The following is a 21,135-nucleotide window of genomic DNA, read 5'->3' on the forward strand; positions in this document are numbered from 1 at the left end:
TAGCAGATCTACGAGCTCGCAGCGCGGCACTCGGTGCCGCGCTGTGAGCTTGTATATCTGCTATTTTTCAATAGTTAAAGCATAAAATAATGATACACAAAATGTGTACCCGTTCTAAATGGGTTAATAAGCCTGATTTATTCGTAGTCATACGATGGTGTCCCACACCGAACATACAAGTTAACAACACATTGCGATGTGATGCTATGTGAGCTTCTAGATGGACTACTTCCAGTGTGGGACAATGGCATGCAACAAGGTACCTGCATAAGTGCATATATCAGTGTCTAGGACAACAAAAATGATCAAACAATGGTTAATGTAGATCTAATTCAAACCACTTTAGATAAATCAAGGCCAAGCCCATCAATGCAGTGGCCTAATCCTCTATGACAGCAGCATGTACCTCCTGACGGTGCTTTTCTTTAACCACTGAAGCAGACAGATGATCCATATCAAGAGATCCAATTAATTTATTTGGTTGATTAAATTACAATATGACTGGTCCTCTGTCAGCTCCCCATGGATCAGATTGTGCCGAGACAGACAGAAGACAGACATGCAAGACACGCACGCACGCATGCACACACCCAACACACAACTCAAGAGGGGTGAATTAATTATCTGGTACAAGCACGGAAACTAGCAGGGAACAGCATTTTGGGGTTTAATCAAGGGTAGGATTTGCACCACTGTCAACTAAACAGCCACACCAATGGTTAGCAACCGTCCTGAGATAGCGCACCGCTGAGCCAGCCATGTTGTCAACAGCATGGCCAAGAGGAATGTTAACCCTGTCATTTTACACAGAGCCCTCCACTTAAGAACACCCCGGCATTGTAATGACCACTCTAAACCGAGTCGCAGTGGGCTGCTATGTGAGCTGTCAATTTGACCGGCAGGCTACAAAAGGATGATGCCCCTAGATTTGGTCTCACACCAACGGTCCCAGCATTAAGAACGGTAACGTGCACTCTCGACACATACGCTCGGGCCAAGTATACCCATGTAGTCCGTTTCAATTATTCAGCCAAGCAATTGTGCCTCCTGACCCTGCTGGGGCTAATGATAGAGCTTGGTTCTGTGAAAGAGGGACACCTACCAACCAAGGCCTCTCTGGCCTGGGGCTTAAGAGTGATATATACTTATTTGCACACTGGTGTCGTGCCAGGAATATAGTCGGTCTACAAGCTCACAACACGGCACACCGTCACATGTCGTGAGCTTGTAGATCGTCTATTTTCGGCACGCAACCAAGTATAACGCTGGCTTTTAGGATGCTTCAACATGCCATTGAGCAGAAGGCCGCCCCTGCCCCGGCTCCTCCATTTGGCCACCATTGTGTAGGAGGGCAATTGTGTTTCCGAGTGTCCCCACTGGGCACCCTTCATTCAGGTAGCAATGAGGTCTAGGTGCTTAGCTACAGGGGCTAGCATGTCTGCTAATTAGGATCATACACAGGGAGGCTTCTTTAGCTCAATGTTCCTCTTTCAGTGAGGGGAGAAAGGAGGGGAAGGGGGGGGTGCATGGTCTTAAACAACAGGATCTGTATCACCTAGAGAGCAATTTGTGCCAATTATGCCTTCAAGTGAAATGGAGCAATTTAACAGCTAGGGTATCAACATGGGGCTGTGGCCACGTGCAAGGGGGAGTAGCCTGCTTAGGAGTGTGCAGTGTGTGTAACATGTTGAATGTGCGTGTGTCTGTGTGCGTGTGGGATACTGTATGAGTGTGTGTGTGTGTGTGTGTGTGTGTGTGTGTGTGTGTGTGTGTGTGTGTGTGTGTGTGTGTGTGTGTGTGTGTGTGTGTGTGTGTGTGTGTGTGTGTGAGTCGAGAGAGATTGAGTCGGTACTGGGCGTGGCTGGGGGCACAATGGAGCAGTGCAGGTGTAGTTTCCTGCTGTCAATATGTCTGTCAAATCTGTAACCATTCAGAGGCAAGGAGACTGGTGCTCTATGTTAGTAAACCACCACACAGCACTGCAATGGGGAGGTTGTTTTTGTATTTGTCCCATTCACAGAGAATAATCATGTAGGTTCTCTATATGGACGACCAAGCATCAGCAACAAAATAATTCCATAGTCCTGTTTTTTTTTTCCTGAAACCCTGAGGATACATATAGTACATGTAGCTATAGTACATGTAGCTACTATATTGTGTGTGTGTGTGTGTGTGTGTGTGTGTGTGTGTGTGTGTGTGCGTGCGTGCGTGCGTGCGTGTGTGTGTGCACGCGCTGCGTTAAAGGGTCTATTTGCTGAAATAAAAGCTGAGGGATTGCTTAAAGTCTCCATGCTCCAGATTGCTGTGTTTGCCAAGCGTGTGTGTGTGCGTGTGCGCTTGTGTGTTCAGTAACTCTCTAAGTAAAGAGCCTGTGTGACCTCTAAACCCTAAATACACTCAATCCTGGAGAAATCAAACAAAGTCCAAGCAAACAAGACCTATATTTGAATAGAAGCCCACATCCTTTCAAAAAAGGCTGGCTGTCCAAGGCACCCAGAGCCATCTACAAATGGCGGAAATGTATATATATTTTTAGATTAATACTTTAGTGGCCTTATTACCTGATTACAGTAGCTGGCGGCTTGATTCCCACCAACCCACATGAATTAATCATGTCAATTAGACAAACTGTACCAATTGCATAATAGTTTGTATAGAATACATTGTGAAATTAGGGTTTTTTCACAAACTGTTGAAACAAACTGATAAACTTGTAAATAATAATTATAGTTATTGACAACTGGTCTAAACAACCAGACAGAATATAATTATAGAGAGGAAAGGCAAAAAACATTTTTTTCATTTAGACAAAACTTGGAAGTTTCATTGATTTGGATGGGAGGATGGCTGATTTAAGCAATCAAACCTGGCTTGAGTCAAACTAATTGGAGTCTGAGCTAGGTGTGACTACACCTGTGTGCATCTGCGATCACCCACGCCATAATTTCATTCATTGATTTTGCTACCGGAGGTACAACATGCAAGTATGCAGTCTCTGTGCCCGTGTGTCATGGCGAGTTTGACAAATATAGAAAACCCAGAAACGAATCGCATATTACGCCTGGGTGTTTGTCTGCTTGTCAGACTGATTATTGACTAAATCTAATTTATACTTTGTTGCACAACAGTGCCACTCACTGAAAATAACATTATCAGTTTATTTTTTGGCAAGTCACACCAGCATACGAAGAAGTATAAATTATGCTTTAGGCATATAGTGCCTGATGGGTTTCTATGTGCTCTTAAAATTATGTTAGTTTAGGGGTGGGCGATACGGTGATAATTATCGTGGAGACGATACAATGTCTCCACGATATGCTTTTTCAGAGATATCGTATATATCGTGATACAATTGAAGGAGCCGTGTAAAAAATCCTGTTTAATCGTTAATACAGAGTTTCATTGCAGAATTCAATCAAGGTCTCCACTTAACTCTGACAGTATACAAATAAAACCAAATGGACCCGTAACTTAAGGTTCCATTTGGTTTCATTTGTATACTGTCAGAGTTACATACTTGTAAAGTTCAATTTAGACTTCCCAAAAGGAGGGTCTAGTTTTTGTCAAGTAACTTGAAAAATAACCATCAAAACCAAGGTGAAAAAGAATCGTGATAAAATCGTGTATCGTGATACAGCTTGGGAAAATATTGTGATATTGTATTTTTCCATATCGCCCACCCCTATGTTGGTTCATGTGTACTGTTACCAAACTTGTATTCTGTGGATGATGTCATGGCTGTTTATCCGGGTTCTGTGGACATCGTCTTATTTGTGCAACTGTGTTTTGCGGGCCATCATGTCGCATCTGTGTACGTGTTCTCTGCAGATGATGTCTCATTGGTTTCCCTCTGTTCTGTGGAGGATGTCTTGTTGTTTTACCTGTGTGCTGGTGATGACAGGGCAGTAGGTTCTGGAAGGCGGAAGCTGTGGCAGTTGGCTGCCTGACGAATGTCTGGCTCCATCGTCTTGGAGACATCGTAGTAGTGTCCAAATCTGGATGAGGAGGCCAGCGCGGTCTGGGGGAAGGGGTCGTGGGAAGTTGCGCTCGTTTTAAGACTTGATAAGTATTATGGTCTGGCATTAAAGTACATTTAGAAATGACTGTGAGTCACCTCTGCAACACACCCATTTGCTTTCAACAACAAATGAAGCTCATATTATAAAGGGAAAAAGTGGGTTCTTTAGGAAAATTCATCTTCATTTGCTTTTCTAAGTGTGCTTGACAATACTATGGCAATGTAATTGCATTGTTTCTGGGTCATTCCTCAAGATTCCTACAGAAGAGAAGTTAAATAACCAGTACGGCCACTCTCTTAATCATTTCTTCACATAAATGTCCACTTCTGGCTGTGAAAACAAACGAGTCTGGGACGCAGGGGAAGGCGGATGTTTTCCTGCAGCTGAAAGAGAGAGTTTTAGCTCCTCTTCCCCAGAGAAAGCGGGGACTCCATTGTCAGAGGGGCCCTTAATCTACTCCTAATCTGGATTAGGGCCCCTGGTGTGTCCCTCTCCTGCCGGGACGAGGGGGTCAGCGGGGCAAAGGGGGGGGTCAGGGGCTCATCTTCTCTTTGTGAGCGCGGCAACCTGCTTAGCGTTCCATCCCCGCCCTGACCGCCTCACCTTTGATCTGATGTCTTCATCGAGAGAGTGACACAGTGGGCCGAGGCTAGAGAGGTGTGTGTAACGGGGGAACTAAGCGTGGACTCTAGGGGTGAATTTGGGATGCAAATCCTTTGGCGGGGGCTTACTGGAGGGTTTGTAAAGACGATTTTACAGGGGAACGGGGGGAGAGGTTGAGGAAAGAACACAGATATAAAGAAGTTTCCAGGGCGAGAGAAAGAGGGAAAGGATCCCCAGGGACACACTCTGTGTGCTGTTAATCCACATAGCGATATGGATTATAAGGCCGGTGGGTAGGGGGGCGACTGCAGAGAAGTAGAAGGGGAGGGTTAGCTCTCCTCAAAGCGGAAGAAAGAGTGTAGGGGCTGCCGACCCTCGCAGGGGGAAAGGCAGAGATTTGGGGAAAGACAGAGGAGCAGGTCTGGGTCACAGGGTTGCGCCGGGCAGACATGTCAATGCTTCGGCTGCGACTATTCCTGTTTCCCAGGCTAAGCAGGGGTGCAAGCATGCGCGTATCTGTGCATGTGTGTGTGCAGGGGCGTCACAAGGGGTAGGAAAGTGGGACTGAGTTACCAGGGCCCAAGGTGGAGGGGCCCTAGTAACTTTAGCTATTGAAAAATAGCAGATATACAAGCTCACAGCGCGGCACCGAGTGCCGCGCTGCGAGCTTGTAGATCTGCTATTTTTGAAAAGTCGTAAAAATGTGCGCAAATCTTTGAATATGTATTTTTTTAAGCGAACATTTGTAACTCAAATTTTGCTTCCGGGGAGGGGTCCCTGGAACTAAATATTTTGAGATGGGGGTCTAGCTGTGGCCAAATACATATCATCTTGCGGGTCCTTCACATGAAAACGTTTGAGCACCACTGACATAGAAACATAAGTTTCTTGCACACATTTTCAAGATTTAAAAAAAATAGCAGATCTACAAGCTCGCAGCGCGGTGCCGCGCTGCGAGCTTGTATCTGCTATTTTTCAATAGTTAACATTCATGGGGGGCCCGCAGTGAATCCTTGTACCCAGGGCCCAGAATTTGGTGTGACGCCCCTGTGTGTGTGTGCATGTTGGGAGCCAGTGAAAGCCTACCTATTGCCAGCTAAGTGTGAGTAATCTAGTGCAGCTCTGAAAGGAGAGGCCGAGGCCTCATACACTCAACAAAAGGAGTTTAGAAGCTGATGGATTTAGTGGCAGGGAGACAATTGCCAATCTCTATGACTTGAGAGGCAGTACCATATTCTATCATTGACAGACATGGGCACTAAAAACTTAAAGAAGCATGATAAATTGTTCCCTACATTCTATACAAAATACCGTACTTTACAGTAGTACAGACATATTGACGCTGTCAACGCCTAAATCTTGTATCTCCATCTGCAGGATAAGTAGCAGAAACGTTGTTTTGAAGAAAACACAAAACGGTGGAAGATCTTGTCATGCAGAAATGGTTGGAACTTATAATAGGGGGTTGTGTCATGATCCAGGATTTTATTTTGGGAGGCCTACAGTTCAAGAGTTATAGGCCAGGGAGTGTTTGTGCAAGGTTTCATGCCAATTGGTCGAGTGGTACCCGAGATCAGCTGTTCAAAGACTCAGATAATACATTGGGCGTTCCGGCCTGGGGGAGATAACACATTTAAATAAACAACCAACATTAATGTATTCAGGTGAAATAGACTACCTGCACTTTTGGAAGGTTCTGATAACGCCAGGCAATCTTCATGGACTCCTGACTGTCCTTAGGACCACACACATGCATTTGCCCCTCCATTGGGTTGTGGCTGGCGATGTCATCCAAAATGGGGGCTGGCAGCTCCTACGCAGAATGACACGGTGAAAACAACTGTTAATGGGATTCATATGCTTTTCAGTGCCCACTGAGCTGTTGTTTATGAATTGTTCTCATAGGCGTGTAAAATTACAACATGGTGCTTTGCACAGACCCACTGAAACCACAGCTGTATTAGACAGTACACTCAGCCATGGCCTGTTAAGATTAGCATAATGTGAGGCTAACTGTGAAAACACTAAATGATGTGATATATTCCCATAGGGAGTCCCTCTCTCTTAATAACCCTTTGATATGTAAAGAGGGGGTAAGGTGGTGACCCCTCCCACTATCAATCAGCGAGGGTAAGCCCCACCCCCTGTATGCTGAGAGAGGCCATCCGCTTCTAGGGGTCTTGTCTGGTCCTCTTCAAACGGATGATTCCGGAAGCACCTATGCTACCCTGGACCTCTCAGACACCCTTGCAGACCCTGACTTGTCTTGGTGAATGCTGAGTGAACCTCTAATAACTGCTGCATCATTGACCTGAACAAAGGAACCCAGGCTTCTTACCATGAAGTGGTAGCCCTTCTGGAAGGCCTCATATCCTGTATTAACCTCTTAAACCCTATATACTTAGTTGACTGGGTTCCCCCAGGGGTCTATATTCGGATCCCTAATTTTTTCCCTCTACACCAAATGTCTTTGCCAAAAAATAAATTAGACCTGCAGGGGAAATTCAGTTTCCGGTTTCAGCCAGCTGACGGCTGCTCAGATGGTTATGCTGAGCGCTCTGAGGGGAGCAGTTAGTGCCTTGCTCGGGGACACTTCGACACACAGACCGGGGCTGGAAGGTGAACCGTCACCTTCTGATTACCAGACAGCCTCTATGCCCTCAATAGACCTGTAAGTGTTTTACTGTGTACAGGTTTGACTAGAGGTTTGCCTGCTTGAATTAGGATGTATGTAACATGTACAATTTTGTTATTTAGTGGATGCTTTTATCTAGGGTGACTTACAGAGTACGTAAGATGAATTGTCATGAAGTAAACCGGATGATTGCCGAAGTACTAGTTCTCAAACTTTTTAATTTCAAGGACCCCCATAACTCCGAACGTGTACATATGAAACCCTTACAGGCCCATCTAGTTCCATTTGTACACTCTCAGAGTTATAGACCTGTAAGGGACTAAGGGTCCAATTGCAACCCCCTCAAGGAGGGCCCCTGGGCCCCACTTTACCATTACCACTGATCTATGGTTTCTCACTTGGCAAGTAGCTCAACAAGTCCTTGACTTGCCATTGGTGTCTAAGGTCATGAGTTCAGATTCAGAATACACATTCTGTTGCCTACATAGGAACAGTTTTTTCATAGGATCTTTTTCAATAATTACTTATTGAGAGCAGTGTGCGCCAGCAGAGTGCGCAAATACTGCGTTCTGTGGTGTATCCGTCGCGTATCTGTTTGTGTTTACGCCCATAGCCAATCAGGGACCAGCATTCTTGGTGACATCACATCACCATCAGCAGCCAATGAGGGACCAGTATTCTTGGTGATGTCACCAACAACAAGTGCGACCTAATATATAGATAACAAGGCACGCTATGCTGGCGCACAAGTAGGACATACATGGCCTTGACCAGTTCCGCTGTCACAGGAGGAAGAGAGGGAGACATAGAACACCTGGAGAAGAAACCACCCAAGGCAGAAGGGCTGTCATGGCGACAACTGGATGCAGGCATGCAAAACCTTTGAGGGGAGGGAGCACACACGATTTATTTTAATTTATTTTCGGGTCGGTCTGGTATCTTTGCACGATTCTAACTCAGTTAAACGCAGATTGCATTGGTACCAAACACATTTTGCAGAGTGTTATACTACACTTGAGTCAATCAGTACAAATCTATACGCTCAGTATTGAGCAAGATATTAACATTAATGCCCCGATGAGATCATACAAAAAATTACAGATGCTAATTTATTCCTAAGTAACTTTTGAAATGACCGGCTCAAAATTATCTACCAGCCATCAAAAAGTATGCTCCCACTACTGAAAATACTTGTAGGCTACCTAAGGGACTGTTAAAAAACATTAACAGTAACATTATTATTAACATTAACATTGTCAACCTTCACCTTAAATCTACACCAGTGGTTCTCAAACCTTTTCATGTCAAGGACCCCCAAATTAACACTTATTAGCCCGCTCGGACTCCCATTTGAAAAGCCAGGGACCCCCATAAGAGAAGATGTTTTACCGCTCTAGCAGAGATTCTCAACCATTTTAATTTCAAGTCCCCCCCAGTTTCTCAGAGACCCCAATTCTATCGTAATCAATGTTAGTTTAACTCTGAGAGTGTACAAAAGGAACCAAATGGACCCGTTAGCGTCCATTTGGTTCCATTTCTAGGAGTTACATACCCATAAGGGTCCATTTGGTTGGCAATTCCTAACACTACCAAGTCGCCACTGACAACGGATGGTCGAATGATCGGTTTTCGGTACTGGTCAACAGAACCGTGCATGGTTTTCACGTTGTTAAAACGTTTAACAGAGTTTAGCACTCTATCATGATTGGAGGAAAACAGCAATCTATCATGATTGGAGGAAAACTTGTCACCCAACAGCTTTTTTCTCCTCACAGGAGATAAGGCTGAAGTCCAAATATGGACCAAACACTCTATAGTAACTAGTACTATAAGAACATAGATCCATTTAGTTATTATTTGAATTAAGAAATCACTTACCCTACTTTAAGCATCCCCATTCTGGGTGGGACCTTCGAGGAAAATAGCAGATCTACAAGCATACAACACGTCACAACATGACATGTGAGCTTGTAGATCGGCTATTTTCCGCAAAGCGATTTGGTGTAGAGGGGAAAAGTACAGAGCCAACTCAGGTCAACTTTAATAAGTATAGAGTGGTTAAACGCCTCTTGTAATTTGTCTCTTCCTCTTCTTACAAATGTTTCTCTTCCTCCTCTACTTTTTCCTCATCCTTCCTCATTCTACCCTATGCTGCTCAAAATGCCCTTTCTGACAACTTCACCATAGGTTCCTTTAGCTTAGATATTAGATTTTTAAATGATCATCACAATATGATATAATCGTCACAATATCGATATTGGTCATAAATATTGTGATATTTGATTTTGTCCATATGGCCCAGCCCTACTGTCAACATGGTTATAATTAGGGCTGTCACGATATGACATTTTACATGACGATTAATTGTCACTCAAATAATTGGCGATTAACGATTTCATTGTGTTTTTGTCGCTGATAATTACATTTCTGTTTGGCTTTTAGGCTTTGAAGTTGTCCATGGTAGATATGACACACAACCTAAATATACAAAGAAATTACTGACATATTTGACAACTTACTACTTAAAAAATAACTTTGATAGTGGAAATAGCCGATCTACAAGCTCACAACGCGTCGCGATGCGACGCGTTGTGAGCTTGTAGATCTGCTATTTCCACTATTTCTGACATTTTTCAACATTCACGATTATGACAAAATAATTGCGATAATGTCAAATAATCACGATTAGACGATTATGTAATAATTGTGACAGCCCTGGTTATAATACTTGTGCACATTGTGTAAATCCATACCTGGAGGATGTCATCTGGATCCTCTTGACCCGACGCCACAAAGAGTTCATGCCCACACACCACTCCCTCAGCCAGGAAGTACTTTAGGATCATGCGAGAGTAGCTGTCATACCGGTCCTCCTCTAAAACAGAACAAACAGACAAAATCTAAGCGCAATTGGAGCGCAAACACACAATGTTGATCCAAACAAACACGCATAGAGGAAAATGTCATACCGTGCAAGATAGCAGACATCACAGGGAGGGCCTAGGAATGGGTTTCCATATTGTTCAAATAACCTAAACATCGTCCCTACAAAGAAATCCACAATTCCATCATTACCAGAACTTGTCTCTCTGCTCTGAATGTCCAACTGGATGCTGTGGATCCAGCGGTTGCGGTTCACAGCCGCATCACAGTGGCTGACTGTAATTGATATAAGGACTGCTCTCTTGCTCTTAGGAACAGATGATGTAGGAATCAACATTGGCATGAGAACACAGGTGTCACCTTGCTACCTGGGTATCAAATGGGCATGACACCTCAAGCTCTACTATTACGGCCTCCACAGAACTCCCATCCACTTTCGCCCATCACATCCTGGTCGGACCGAGAAGGTGTGAGGGAGACACCTGTCCGCAACATTCACCTGACCCCCTCCCTCACAATCCAAAGGTGTATACTCCTGTTGTCAGGCCAAATGACAGAGGTAGACGCAAGTCACGCAACTAGGGCAGGATGTTGATTCTGTCAACATGTTACTTGTCACACACCTCGCTTTCATATACAGATGTATGTGTGTGGGTTTCAGGTGGATTCTGATTGCAATTGTAGCTTTTCATTGGTACATGTGGTCCCCACACTGTCCACATCAAGAGGGTTGACTCACAAAACAATATCAACAATAGCTGTAAAAAGAAAAAGAGTTAGGGATAGTACAAGTCATAAGAGAAAACACAGCTTAAGTAGAACGTAGTTCTGGGAGACATCTAGTAGGAGGTGTGCTTACTGGATGTGTGTGTCGACGAATAAGGCCTAACCGAGCTAATGAGTGCTTCAATACATCCCACTCATTCTCCCACAGGTAGCCGTTCTCAGACCACACAAAACAGCCACCCAGCCATTCCAAACCCCCCAGGACCACAGATAGAACTAGCATCATCATTCTGAACCCTCCCATCCCAACCCAGCTGGCCACATAACTCTGCCCAGCATGCCACTGCTGCTTCCTGTCACAACCACCATTTTGTTAGGATGTCATAGGCCTCTCCACACAATGACAAACAGTGGGCACAAGGACAAAGGCAGCAGTGACAGTTCAGGGCGACAGGCAAGCATACCAATGACAGCTTGGGAGTGACATCCTGACGCGTCATCCAGGAGCATCCGGAGAATTCCCCCCCACCCCCGGCATTCCCAGGTTGTGTCCTCACCTACAGACTTAGAATGTCTGAGGAAATTCCGTGGCTCTTCAATTTGTTGTCGGTGGGGCTCCCTGTTCTCTTATTGATGGGTTTCTAGGTCAGCGGGCCTTTGTGGCTTTCAGTAGTCCCCACAAAGGCTCCCAGATGGGCCCTCTCAAGATGGGGCCTATTGTGGCTGTGTTTCTATGGGAGCCTTACAAATGGAACCTCCAGGAGTCATTAGGCTGTCGAGGCAGGGGGCAAGGGAATAGGAGGGGAGAGGGATATAGGAGTGACAGGGAGTGGAGGTTGTGTGGGTGGGAGGGAGGCAAGGTCATATCTTTGAGGTAGATCAGTCACTCTGGACAGTCATGGGGTGATATGTTTTTGTGTTGCTCACGCTGTGTAAGGTTTGGTAGAGGGAAGGATGCTTCTACTGAATTCGCTTTTGAAAAGCAGAATGGGAGAGGGAAAGTCCTGAATCATATCGCTAAAGCTGGAGGGGGAGGAGATAAAATATCTAGGTCAGAGTGATTGCCCCCTAGTATGACTGTCTACTCTGGACTCTTGAGTGTTTTTGTAGCCAATATGCAGCTTAATTGCATTCTGTCTGTCTCTCATACTTTGTCATTACTTGTCTAATCACTACAGTACAGTATGAGTATATAATATAGTTTCTCATAGAATTTGTCTAATTACAATGCCTTGTTCAGTCAAAGCCAAACAGTTTTCTCTCATATTGTCATCTATGGCGCATTTATCATATATTTAACATTAGTCAACGTTCTTAGGCAATGCACAACTCAAAAGTATTAAGTTATACCATGCTAAAATCAATGGAACCAAACCACATGTGTTCATTGAAACATCAACTCAGAAGCGTTGTTATTATTAGTGGAGAGATCTCCAGCCAGCAGCCATACTGGGCTCATCCCACACTGGACGACAAATCAGTGTGGACAGCTCAAGACAGATCAAAAGCAAACAACAAGCAGTCTGATAATTTTATGTGCGACTCACAAACAGGCCATTGCAGCTAAGAGGGGGAGTCTGTGGGAGACAAATGCCTGAAACAACTAACACAAACAAAACCACGCTGTCGACTCTCCCACACACATGAACAAAGTAGAGACACAGACAGACAGTGCCTGCACAAGCATTCACAAAATAAAAATGAGCATGTGCACATACATACACACAGACGCACCGCTCTTTCACAGACAAACACAAGTGAACACGCGCACGCAGATTTCACCTTTACTGTGTCTCTCATTACCAGATGAAACCAACCGTACATTGATTCACAAAATGGAAGGGAAGAACACATTAGTGTGTAATCACTGACTCCTGCATCGATTGGGGGGATGAATTAAAGGGCAAAGCAATATCATCAGTTGGTATAGGCCCAGGCTATACACAAATTACAGCTTCAAGGCAAAATGAGACTACCTTCACCTTACCGTCTAGTGTCTAGCAGTCCATGTAGCTAGCCTGCGATGAATGATAATAATAATAAGACACTGGGAAACATTTGTGTCCCAACACTATATTTGCTTTGATTCTAATACCATGGCTTATATAATATGGCAGGGGATGAGCATATTAATTGAGGTTCACAGCGTGAGCATGTCCACCTGGGATTCTAACCAGCGTCCCTCAGGTCAGGTCAGTCTATTCGTCATTCTGAAACATAGTCCCACACTCCAACTGCAATCCCACACTCAAACTACTAAGAGTAAGACCCTTACAGCAGCCAGCTAAATATACTGAGGCATATCAATATGAATTTAATACAGATTATTTTCTGGTTGGATTATGATCCATAGCCAAAGAGAAGGCAAAACCTGAAATTGTTTATTATGATCCGTTATGGACAAACTACAGTAGTAGCTTAATAAGAGCTACGTACAACACTCACATTATTATAATAGTAGTGTTAACATTATTGTCCTTTATACCAAAAATACATTTCTTTGTAGCTTCCCCCGTCAGTATGCCATCTGATGTTGCCAATCACAAACCAATTCATGGCCATTCATTTGTCATTCAAGTGAAAAACAACACAATAATCTTGCGCTTATGAGCTTCAGACAGTACTACTTGTTCCAGGTTCGATCTCTGGGTCCCCCTGGGTTAGTGTCGAAGTGTCCTTTAGATACTCAACCTCTGATGGCTCCCCATGAACAGGTTGATGCCTTGCATAGTTTCCTCTGCTGACGGTGTGTGAATGTGTGTGTGGGTGAATGTAATGCACATTGTAAAAAGCGTTGGATAAAGGAGCTGTTGTATTCATGGATTGATTGATTTGGGGGTTTGTATTGCAAAGTACACCATGATGACATCACACCGGTGTAATTTGCAATACAAACCCCAAAATCAATCCTCCAGTTCTAGGCAAAGCAAATGGTCATTTTTATTTTGTGAATGCTTGTGCATGCGCTGTCTGTCTTTTTATTTATTCATTTCCACACAAGGGATGGGCAACTTTGATGATGGTGAGGGCCACTATATTTCCACCTTCACTCCAGAGGGCCACATTGCATATTGCTACGTCGTACTTTGTCATTCTAGTATCGCATACAATAGAAGCAAAAATAGCAGATCTAAAAGCTCAAAACGCATCGCAGTAGATCGGCTATTTTTTCTTCTTTTGAATTGTAATCCTGAATTCTTTTTTGTTATTTCTTAATTGGAAATTTGGAATTCATTGAAATATAACATTTTGATTTAATTTCAAATGCATTTAGTTATATACTCATGTTAACTTTATGAACCTAAATACAAATACATTGGACATAAAATACATTTTAATACTACTGTACAAGTCATTAAGCTACTAATATAGACTGACGGAATTAAAGCAGGTCATCTTTGGAATTGAAACAGCTATCAATAATATATTCAGTATTCTGGTATTAACCTGCGGGCTGCATTAAGTGAAGGTGGGGGCCGCATGTGGCCCCCGGGCCGCCAGTTGCCCATGCATGATCTAAGGTATATTAATGACATAGTTCAATGTTGAAAACGGGTGGTTTTCCCCTTTAACTTAAGATTAATTTAAGATTAGGCCGTAGGGCTGCAAGCGAACCTTCGGAGGTTCGAACGTTCGTTCGTTACGTTGGCAATCGAAGTTCGAAATTAATGGGTTCAGGTTTTTTTCTTTTTTTTTTTCTTTTTTTACACGAAAAATAATTATCAGAATGTGATTGGCCTATTCAGAATATCATAGTAGTAGAGATAGCCAGATACGAAATAAGTTAGGCCTACCGGTAAACACTAACTATAATGGTTATAGTAGTTATAAAATGCACCAGAACAGCTTGGAGCGATCAAGGACCGTCCTCCGCTCCAATTGCGCTCCTATTTGGGGCCGCGAACCGGGTGGCGAATCAGCCTCGCTGACACACGCTTGTTGACAGTGAGTGAGAGCAGCTGTCCTGGGCAGAGAGAGACGTGTGTGCTTTGAACAGCGAACACCCAGCCATCCACGCACCCAAAGATTAAACATCCCTTTCTCCTAAGCATGAGCAAAGATGGATTTCATTGCAACCCCCTAAAGGATCTATAATCAATGCGATGTATGGGGTTGTTACATCGAGACCAGTTTAGCCCGAACGCGACGAGCTCCGATGCAGTCACCAAGTCTAATCATCATCATCCGTGCAACTCCGCTATACATTGAGCCTGTTCGTCAACAAACTGTGCGACATTTTCTCCGATTGGGTTGGATTTTCCAAGTGTTAGCCTAGGTGTTAATGCGGCCACGCATCCACGCGTTTTCAATGGATAAAACAGCGCATTTAAAACATTTCCTAGTTTCCTACACTGTTTAAAGGTACAGTACGTTCGATGGTTCGAACGTCCGAACGTTCGGTTTTTATTCAATTGAACGAACCATCGAAGGTTCGATGGTTCGTTCCGAAAATCCCCCCGAAGTTCGAATCCCTAAAACAGGGCTAGATTACAGCCCTAGATTAGGGAGACCACCTCCAACCCCTGTACATAGATGTGCTAGTTACAGTATATTGTATTGAGATACTCTGCCATACAGATTGGTTAAAATAATATTGTATGTGCATTGAAATACATTAACCTAAAATGTCTTGTAGAAACAGAATAATTTGAATTTGGAGGAAAATACTCAGTTACATAATCGAAATCAGGGCCAGAGGTCTTTTTGTGTGTATGACATAGACCAGTGGTTCTCAACCTTTTTACACCAAGTACCACCTCAGATCATAATAACTGATGTTAAAATACAGGTACGTAGATCTATCCCATCCTATTTCGCTGTGCACAAGTCAATAATTTGAGGATCGGGTCAATAGGACCGATTCCGCCAGTTTGAACCCAAAGGCTTCATGGGGTGTGTAACCAATAGAAATAAGTATTTTGTTGTGTAAACTACTCCTTTAACTCCTGCAGTTTTCAACCAAGTGCTTGGTCAGAACTACCTGTAGTATAATATCAATATTTCACTCCACTTTTATTTGTTTTCTTCTTTTTTGGGAGACCCCACTGTGTACCACCAGAGGGGGGCTCAAGTACCTCCACCAGCGGTGCATGTACAGTACCACAGGTTGAGAACCACTGACATAGACGTCTACATAGCAGAGTGGAGAGTCACAATGGGAAGCATTCTAAATTCCACATTGGAAGCCAAACTGGAGCCAGAACTGGACTGGAGTCAATGGAAGTGCTTCTTCCATCGATTAAGCTCCTTTTTGTGGCTTGAACAAAAAGGAATATCTGAAAGTCCCGTCTTAATTTTTGATAAGATGGTATAGGCATATAGCATAAGACATTTCTTTTTTTCCCGCCAGGATATAAAAATAAATCCCTGGATACAATCCGAAACACAAACTCAAATGTCGATACCTGTGCTGTTTGCACCTTCAAGACAATGGTAGACTCGGCCACGCCCCCAAATTACCCATATGTGTGTCTCAAAGAATCCTGAGGCATTCCCAGGTCAGCACAGAGATATAATCCCCCCCCCCCCCCCCCCCCCCCCACCTGGTCCTCGGTCTGCCCCATGGCCTCTTTCCCAGATGGGCGTGCCTGGAAAACCTCCCTCGGAAGGCAACACAGAGGCATCCTTACTAGCTGCTCAAACCACCTCAACTGGCACCATTCTACGCAAAAGAGCAGCAGCTCTACTCTGAGACTCTCACAGATGACTGAGCTTCTGACCGTGTCCCTAAGGGAGATGCCAGCCACCTTCCTGAGAAAACCCATTTCGTCCGCTTGCATCTGCGTTGTATCTGCGCTTGCATCTTGTTCTTTTGGTCATCATGACCCACATTTCGTGGCCATAGGTGAGAGTACGAATGAAGATTGAACGGTAGATGGAGAACTTTGCCATCTGGCCGAGCTCTCTTTTTGTCACAACTGTGCGGTAAAGCGAACACAACACCGTTCCCCTTCTCTGGTTCTGCGACTGATATCTTTCTTTGTCTTGCCCTCACTTGTAAACAAGACCCAGGAGTCAGGACACAATTAACTGGTTCAATTAGGGAAAGAACTCATTCCCTACCTGAAGGACAAGCAATTTAATAAAAGAATATCTATAAATTATTTTGATCTTTGTCAAACAGAAAAGAATAACTACTGCATCACAGGTTGTTTCCATGATCTTTTGTTTGTGGATGCAAGCATTATACTATTTTCTCTAGGTATCTAAAGACCTCAGGGTTGGTGGCAGTTGGCACCCATGTGCAGTTGTTCACTAAACTCATGCATACTGTAGCTACCATGAAGTATCTGACCGTTCCTTTGTTAGTTTGTTACAGACGGCTTGCACACATGGAAATACATGCGTTGAAGACATTTTCACTATGATGAAAACACTGGTCCAAAAAATAAATAAATAATTAAGCCCCAGTTGATAAGGCTATCTTTAGTTCTGCGTGAGTCCATTGTCTTCAAAAGGGCAGGTGGTGGCTGAGTAAACTGAAGTCTGTCTGACTGTTTCTCAAAATGAACCTTTTTGAGCGGTGGTCACAACGCTCCTATACGTGGCCGTGTGTGTGGGTCTGTCTGTCTGTCTGTTTGTCTGTTTGTCTGTCTGTATGTCTGTCTGTCTCCGGGTATGTAGCCTGGCCCTGCAGTAACCTTTTCTGACCACACATGTTAAGGGAGGGGCGCTGTTGTTCAGGATAGGCCAGGCATAGGCCAGGCACACTCACACACAAACACACACAGGGGCCACACACACACACACACACACACACACACAGGGGGGGCACACACACACACACACACACACACACACACACACACACACACACACACACACACACACACACACACACACACCACCGCTCAGTTCACACGAGTGTGATTTTTACTTATGTGTCACTCCCTAGTTAATTGGTAATTTTCTAGGGAGTGACACATTAGTAAAAAAAAGGTAATTTGATTCATTCTAGGCTGTTTTAGCATCAATTTCTAGATTGACCCATTAAAACAATGTTTTTCTACAAAACAATGTATTTCCCTCAAACAAAGCACTTGGCATTCTGGCATGCTTACACCTTTGTGGTATATTATTATTATTACAGGCCATTTTCCCAAGCATACCGTAGTTTGTTTATTTTTTAGTTTAGTAGTTTTTTTTTCATAAAACCATTCTCTATTTTATACTTCGTCATATGAGAGGTCATATTTCGCAAAAGTATAGAAAATAGCTCACATGTCACAACACATCGCGTGAGCTTGTGGATCTGCTACTTTCGCAAACATGTTGTAAACCAAATAAATGTACAAAATCTTTGCCAACAATAACATACCCAAAATAGGGACGCCAAGTTTAAAGTGGTTAGTTAGAGTATGGGATTCTATGAATATTTAACCAATGAAAAGTATTATGAGCTGGTAATTAAATAATGACTACATTGGATCCATTGGAACACAGGTTAATTTTTCCATTTCCTGAAAAGTATGTTTTTGGACATACAAGGTTTCCGTCTGGCAGTGATGATATGTAAGGGATAAAAATTCCTTCAGGCTGATAACCCTATACTGTAAGCCTGTCGGGATTTGTATTTCTCGACTGCTGAGCCAGACGTTATCCCGCTTATTGCACGGCTACTCAATAAAATGTTTAATTTGACTCAAAACTAAAAACAAAACAAATTATTTCCTTGCTTACAGTAGTGAAAGTATTCCACAAGTGTTGTGCTGGGCGTCCCCCCAGCGCAACACGGTCACCTTGGAAAACAAGGAAGTGTTGATCAAATAGAATCCATTTTCTGTTACTGCATCATCTATTTCTCGCTTAAAGTGATAGTTCACCTATTTTTGACATAAAGCTATGTGAAATACTTGCCATTAAAACAGTGGTTAAAAATGTATTCATTGATTACCAGAGTCCCGTGGTCAGAGTTCTGGTCATTTTCTAATGAATATTAAGTAGTTCCAATGGGGTGGGGGCCATTTGGCGTGGCCCAATCATTGAAAATAGATTAATCCACAAAACTAGCGTCATTTGTATTTTTGGCCTATTTTTACCATTTAGAGCGAGGTTTCGTTCTGATCAGCTGACTGCAAACTGTGCAAAGCACCTTTTTTGGGGGAAATACGTTGCAGTGGCGTAGTGATACTGGACACAAAAAATAGTACCATGTGACAGAGGGGTCAAAGTTGAACGAAAGTTGGTCTATTTGGTAGAAATAGGTCAACAATACAAATGATGTCTGGTAATGAATTAATACACTTGTAACCACTATTTTAATGGCAAGTATTTCACACAGCTTTATGTCAAAAATAGGTGAACTATAAAAACATTCTTGAGAGCAACGTTAGTTGTAAATGTGTTTGTTTACATGGCTGTCATGTTGGATACGCCATAAAATTCACTCAGCAGTGCAGCAGGTGTTCTGAGGCTTTGATCAAGCATCGGTCTGTTATAGAGTTATCAAGAAATAACACACAGCTGATTTCAGCAATTGACCAATCAGAATCAAGCATTCAACCAAGCCGTGTAATAAGCTACAGTATATGGCAGATGGTGGTACTTTTGTCCCTTTCTCTTCTATGATAAACCTCCTTCAACTATTATTGGCCAATAAAAAAATAAAAATAAACACATGGTAAAAATGGAATTCAAAAATGTCAACCAAGTGTCTTCAGCTGGGTATTGTCATACAAGACCCCACAAAAGAATCAAACAGAAGGAACATACTTCCACATTTCTAAATGTGTAAAATTTAGCTAGTTAGTTTTTTAGTGATACTTTTCAGGCTCACCTATGAGAAGTACTGCTCCAACTGCTAGCCCACCACCTGTTTTTGAAGACACAAAACAACACAAAAAATGTGTGAGGCAAAAAAAACAAATAGATTGTTATGGTTATGCCATCATTAGACAATAGTTATTTTAGGTTAAAACTAATGATGTACAATATTAGCTGTGGTGTGTCTTCCTACAAGTTATTATGGTAAATATTTGGACCTACAGTGGATAGCGATTAAGATGTCAGCCTTTATTGTTGTTGTTTGATCATCATAGTGTTCTATATGTATTATTACACTTTCTCACTGAACTATGAAGAACAAATATTGAAGTTGTGTGTGATTTATGTGTCAAACGTTGAGAAATAAGGACAAAATATTGATTTTATTCTTGTCTCTACGGGGCAATATCCATGCAGGGACGAATTATAGCAGGGAAAACCATACCTGAGGTGAAACACTCGGAAAGGCATGAGTCGAGTTAACTACATGTCTATTACATACTCTTTTATAGTGCTTAAAAATATGGTAACATCAGCAAAAAAAAACAACAACTACACTGCTGTTGATGACTATATTGTCAACATTACAACTGGATCCATAATTATGTGTGACAATTATGAATAATAGTACAAGATTCGGTTTCACTGTGAGGATAAAGACACTCCCACACAATACCTATTTTATACATGAATTGAATTCATTAGCATATCATAGAGAATATTATTATCAATAATGGCATAGTTATGGCATCAAATGGACCGTGTGCACACTCTCAGAGTTATGGGGGTCCTTCTTTGAAACGTAAACGTTAAAGGAGTGGTTCTCAAACCTTTTCATGTCGAGGACCCCCAAATCGACATTTGAAAAGATTTTTACAGCTCAAGCAGTGATTCTCAACCATTTAATTTCAAGGACCCCCAGGTTGATGCAATAAACTACGGACCCCCATGATGGCATTTCTATCTCCAGGAGTGGGACCACAATTAATATTGTAAAATCAATGTTAATTCAACTCTGAGTGTACAAATGGAACCGACTACACTACTACACTCTCTGAGTTACAGCACTATAAGGTAAGGGTCCATTTGGTTCCTAACTATCATTTAGCTGGGGACCCCATGGAGGAACTCCCTCAAGGACCCCTGGGGGTCCCCGGACCCCACTTTGAGAACCAATGCGTTAAGAGAACCACTGGGCTAAATGTACCGGTGTTCCCCTGGTATGCATAGCTACACGCTAAGCAGCAGATAACAATAACAACAACACTGACCTATCAAATAGTCGAGCGACGTGACGCCCGTCGACACTATCAACTGTCCGTTCTGAACCGACAGCCTGGTGCCGGGGATTGAAACTAACTTGCTTCTGGTTTTCTTCTGAAAACTAGTCGGCGCTGAACGCTCAACTGGAGGATGTTTCTTGCCCACATTGTCCATGGGAGCCGCCATGACACACTGGTCAGGAGGAAGCAGCGTGCTGACGCTTGTTGTTGATGTTTTGGAACG

At 43.1% G+C, this 21,135-nt stretch overlaps 1 protein-coding gene across 1 annotated transcript in view; it reads right to left on the bottom strand.

Moving 5' to 3' along the window:
* The window catches only part of elp4 (elongator acetyltransferase complex subunit 4), a gene marked incomplete at its 5' end in the record, with an annotated part of 83,666 nt that extends 62,588 nt beyond the window's left edge, over positions 1-21,078 (bottom strand). Inside the window, 5 exons of the mRNA XM_080729950.1 lie at positions 3,882-4,018; positions 6,301-6,435; positions 10,011-10,132; positions 19,643-19,678; positions 20,901-21,078. Coding sequence (XP_080586076.1) covers positions 3,882-4,018; positions 6,301-6,435; positions 10,011-10,132; positions 19,643-19,678; positions 20,901-21,078 — 608 coding nt within the window. The remainder of the gene's footprint in view (positions 1-3,881; positions 4,019-6,300; positions 6,436-10,010; positions 10,133-19,642; positions 19,679-20,900) is intronic.
* Between the last annotated feature and the right edge of the window lie 57 nt (positions 21,079-21,135).

Source organism: Nannobrachium achirus, assembly GCF_963921795.1.
Source record: "Nannobrachium achirus genome assembly, chromosome: 7".
Taxonomy (NCBI): domain Eukaryota; kingdom Metazoa; phylum Chordata; class Actinopteri; order Myctophiformes; family Myctophidae; genus Nannobrachium; species Nannobrachium achirus.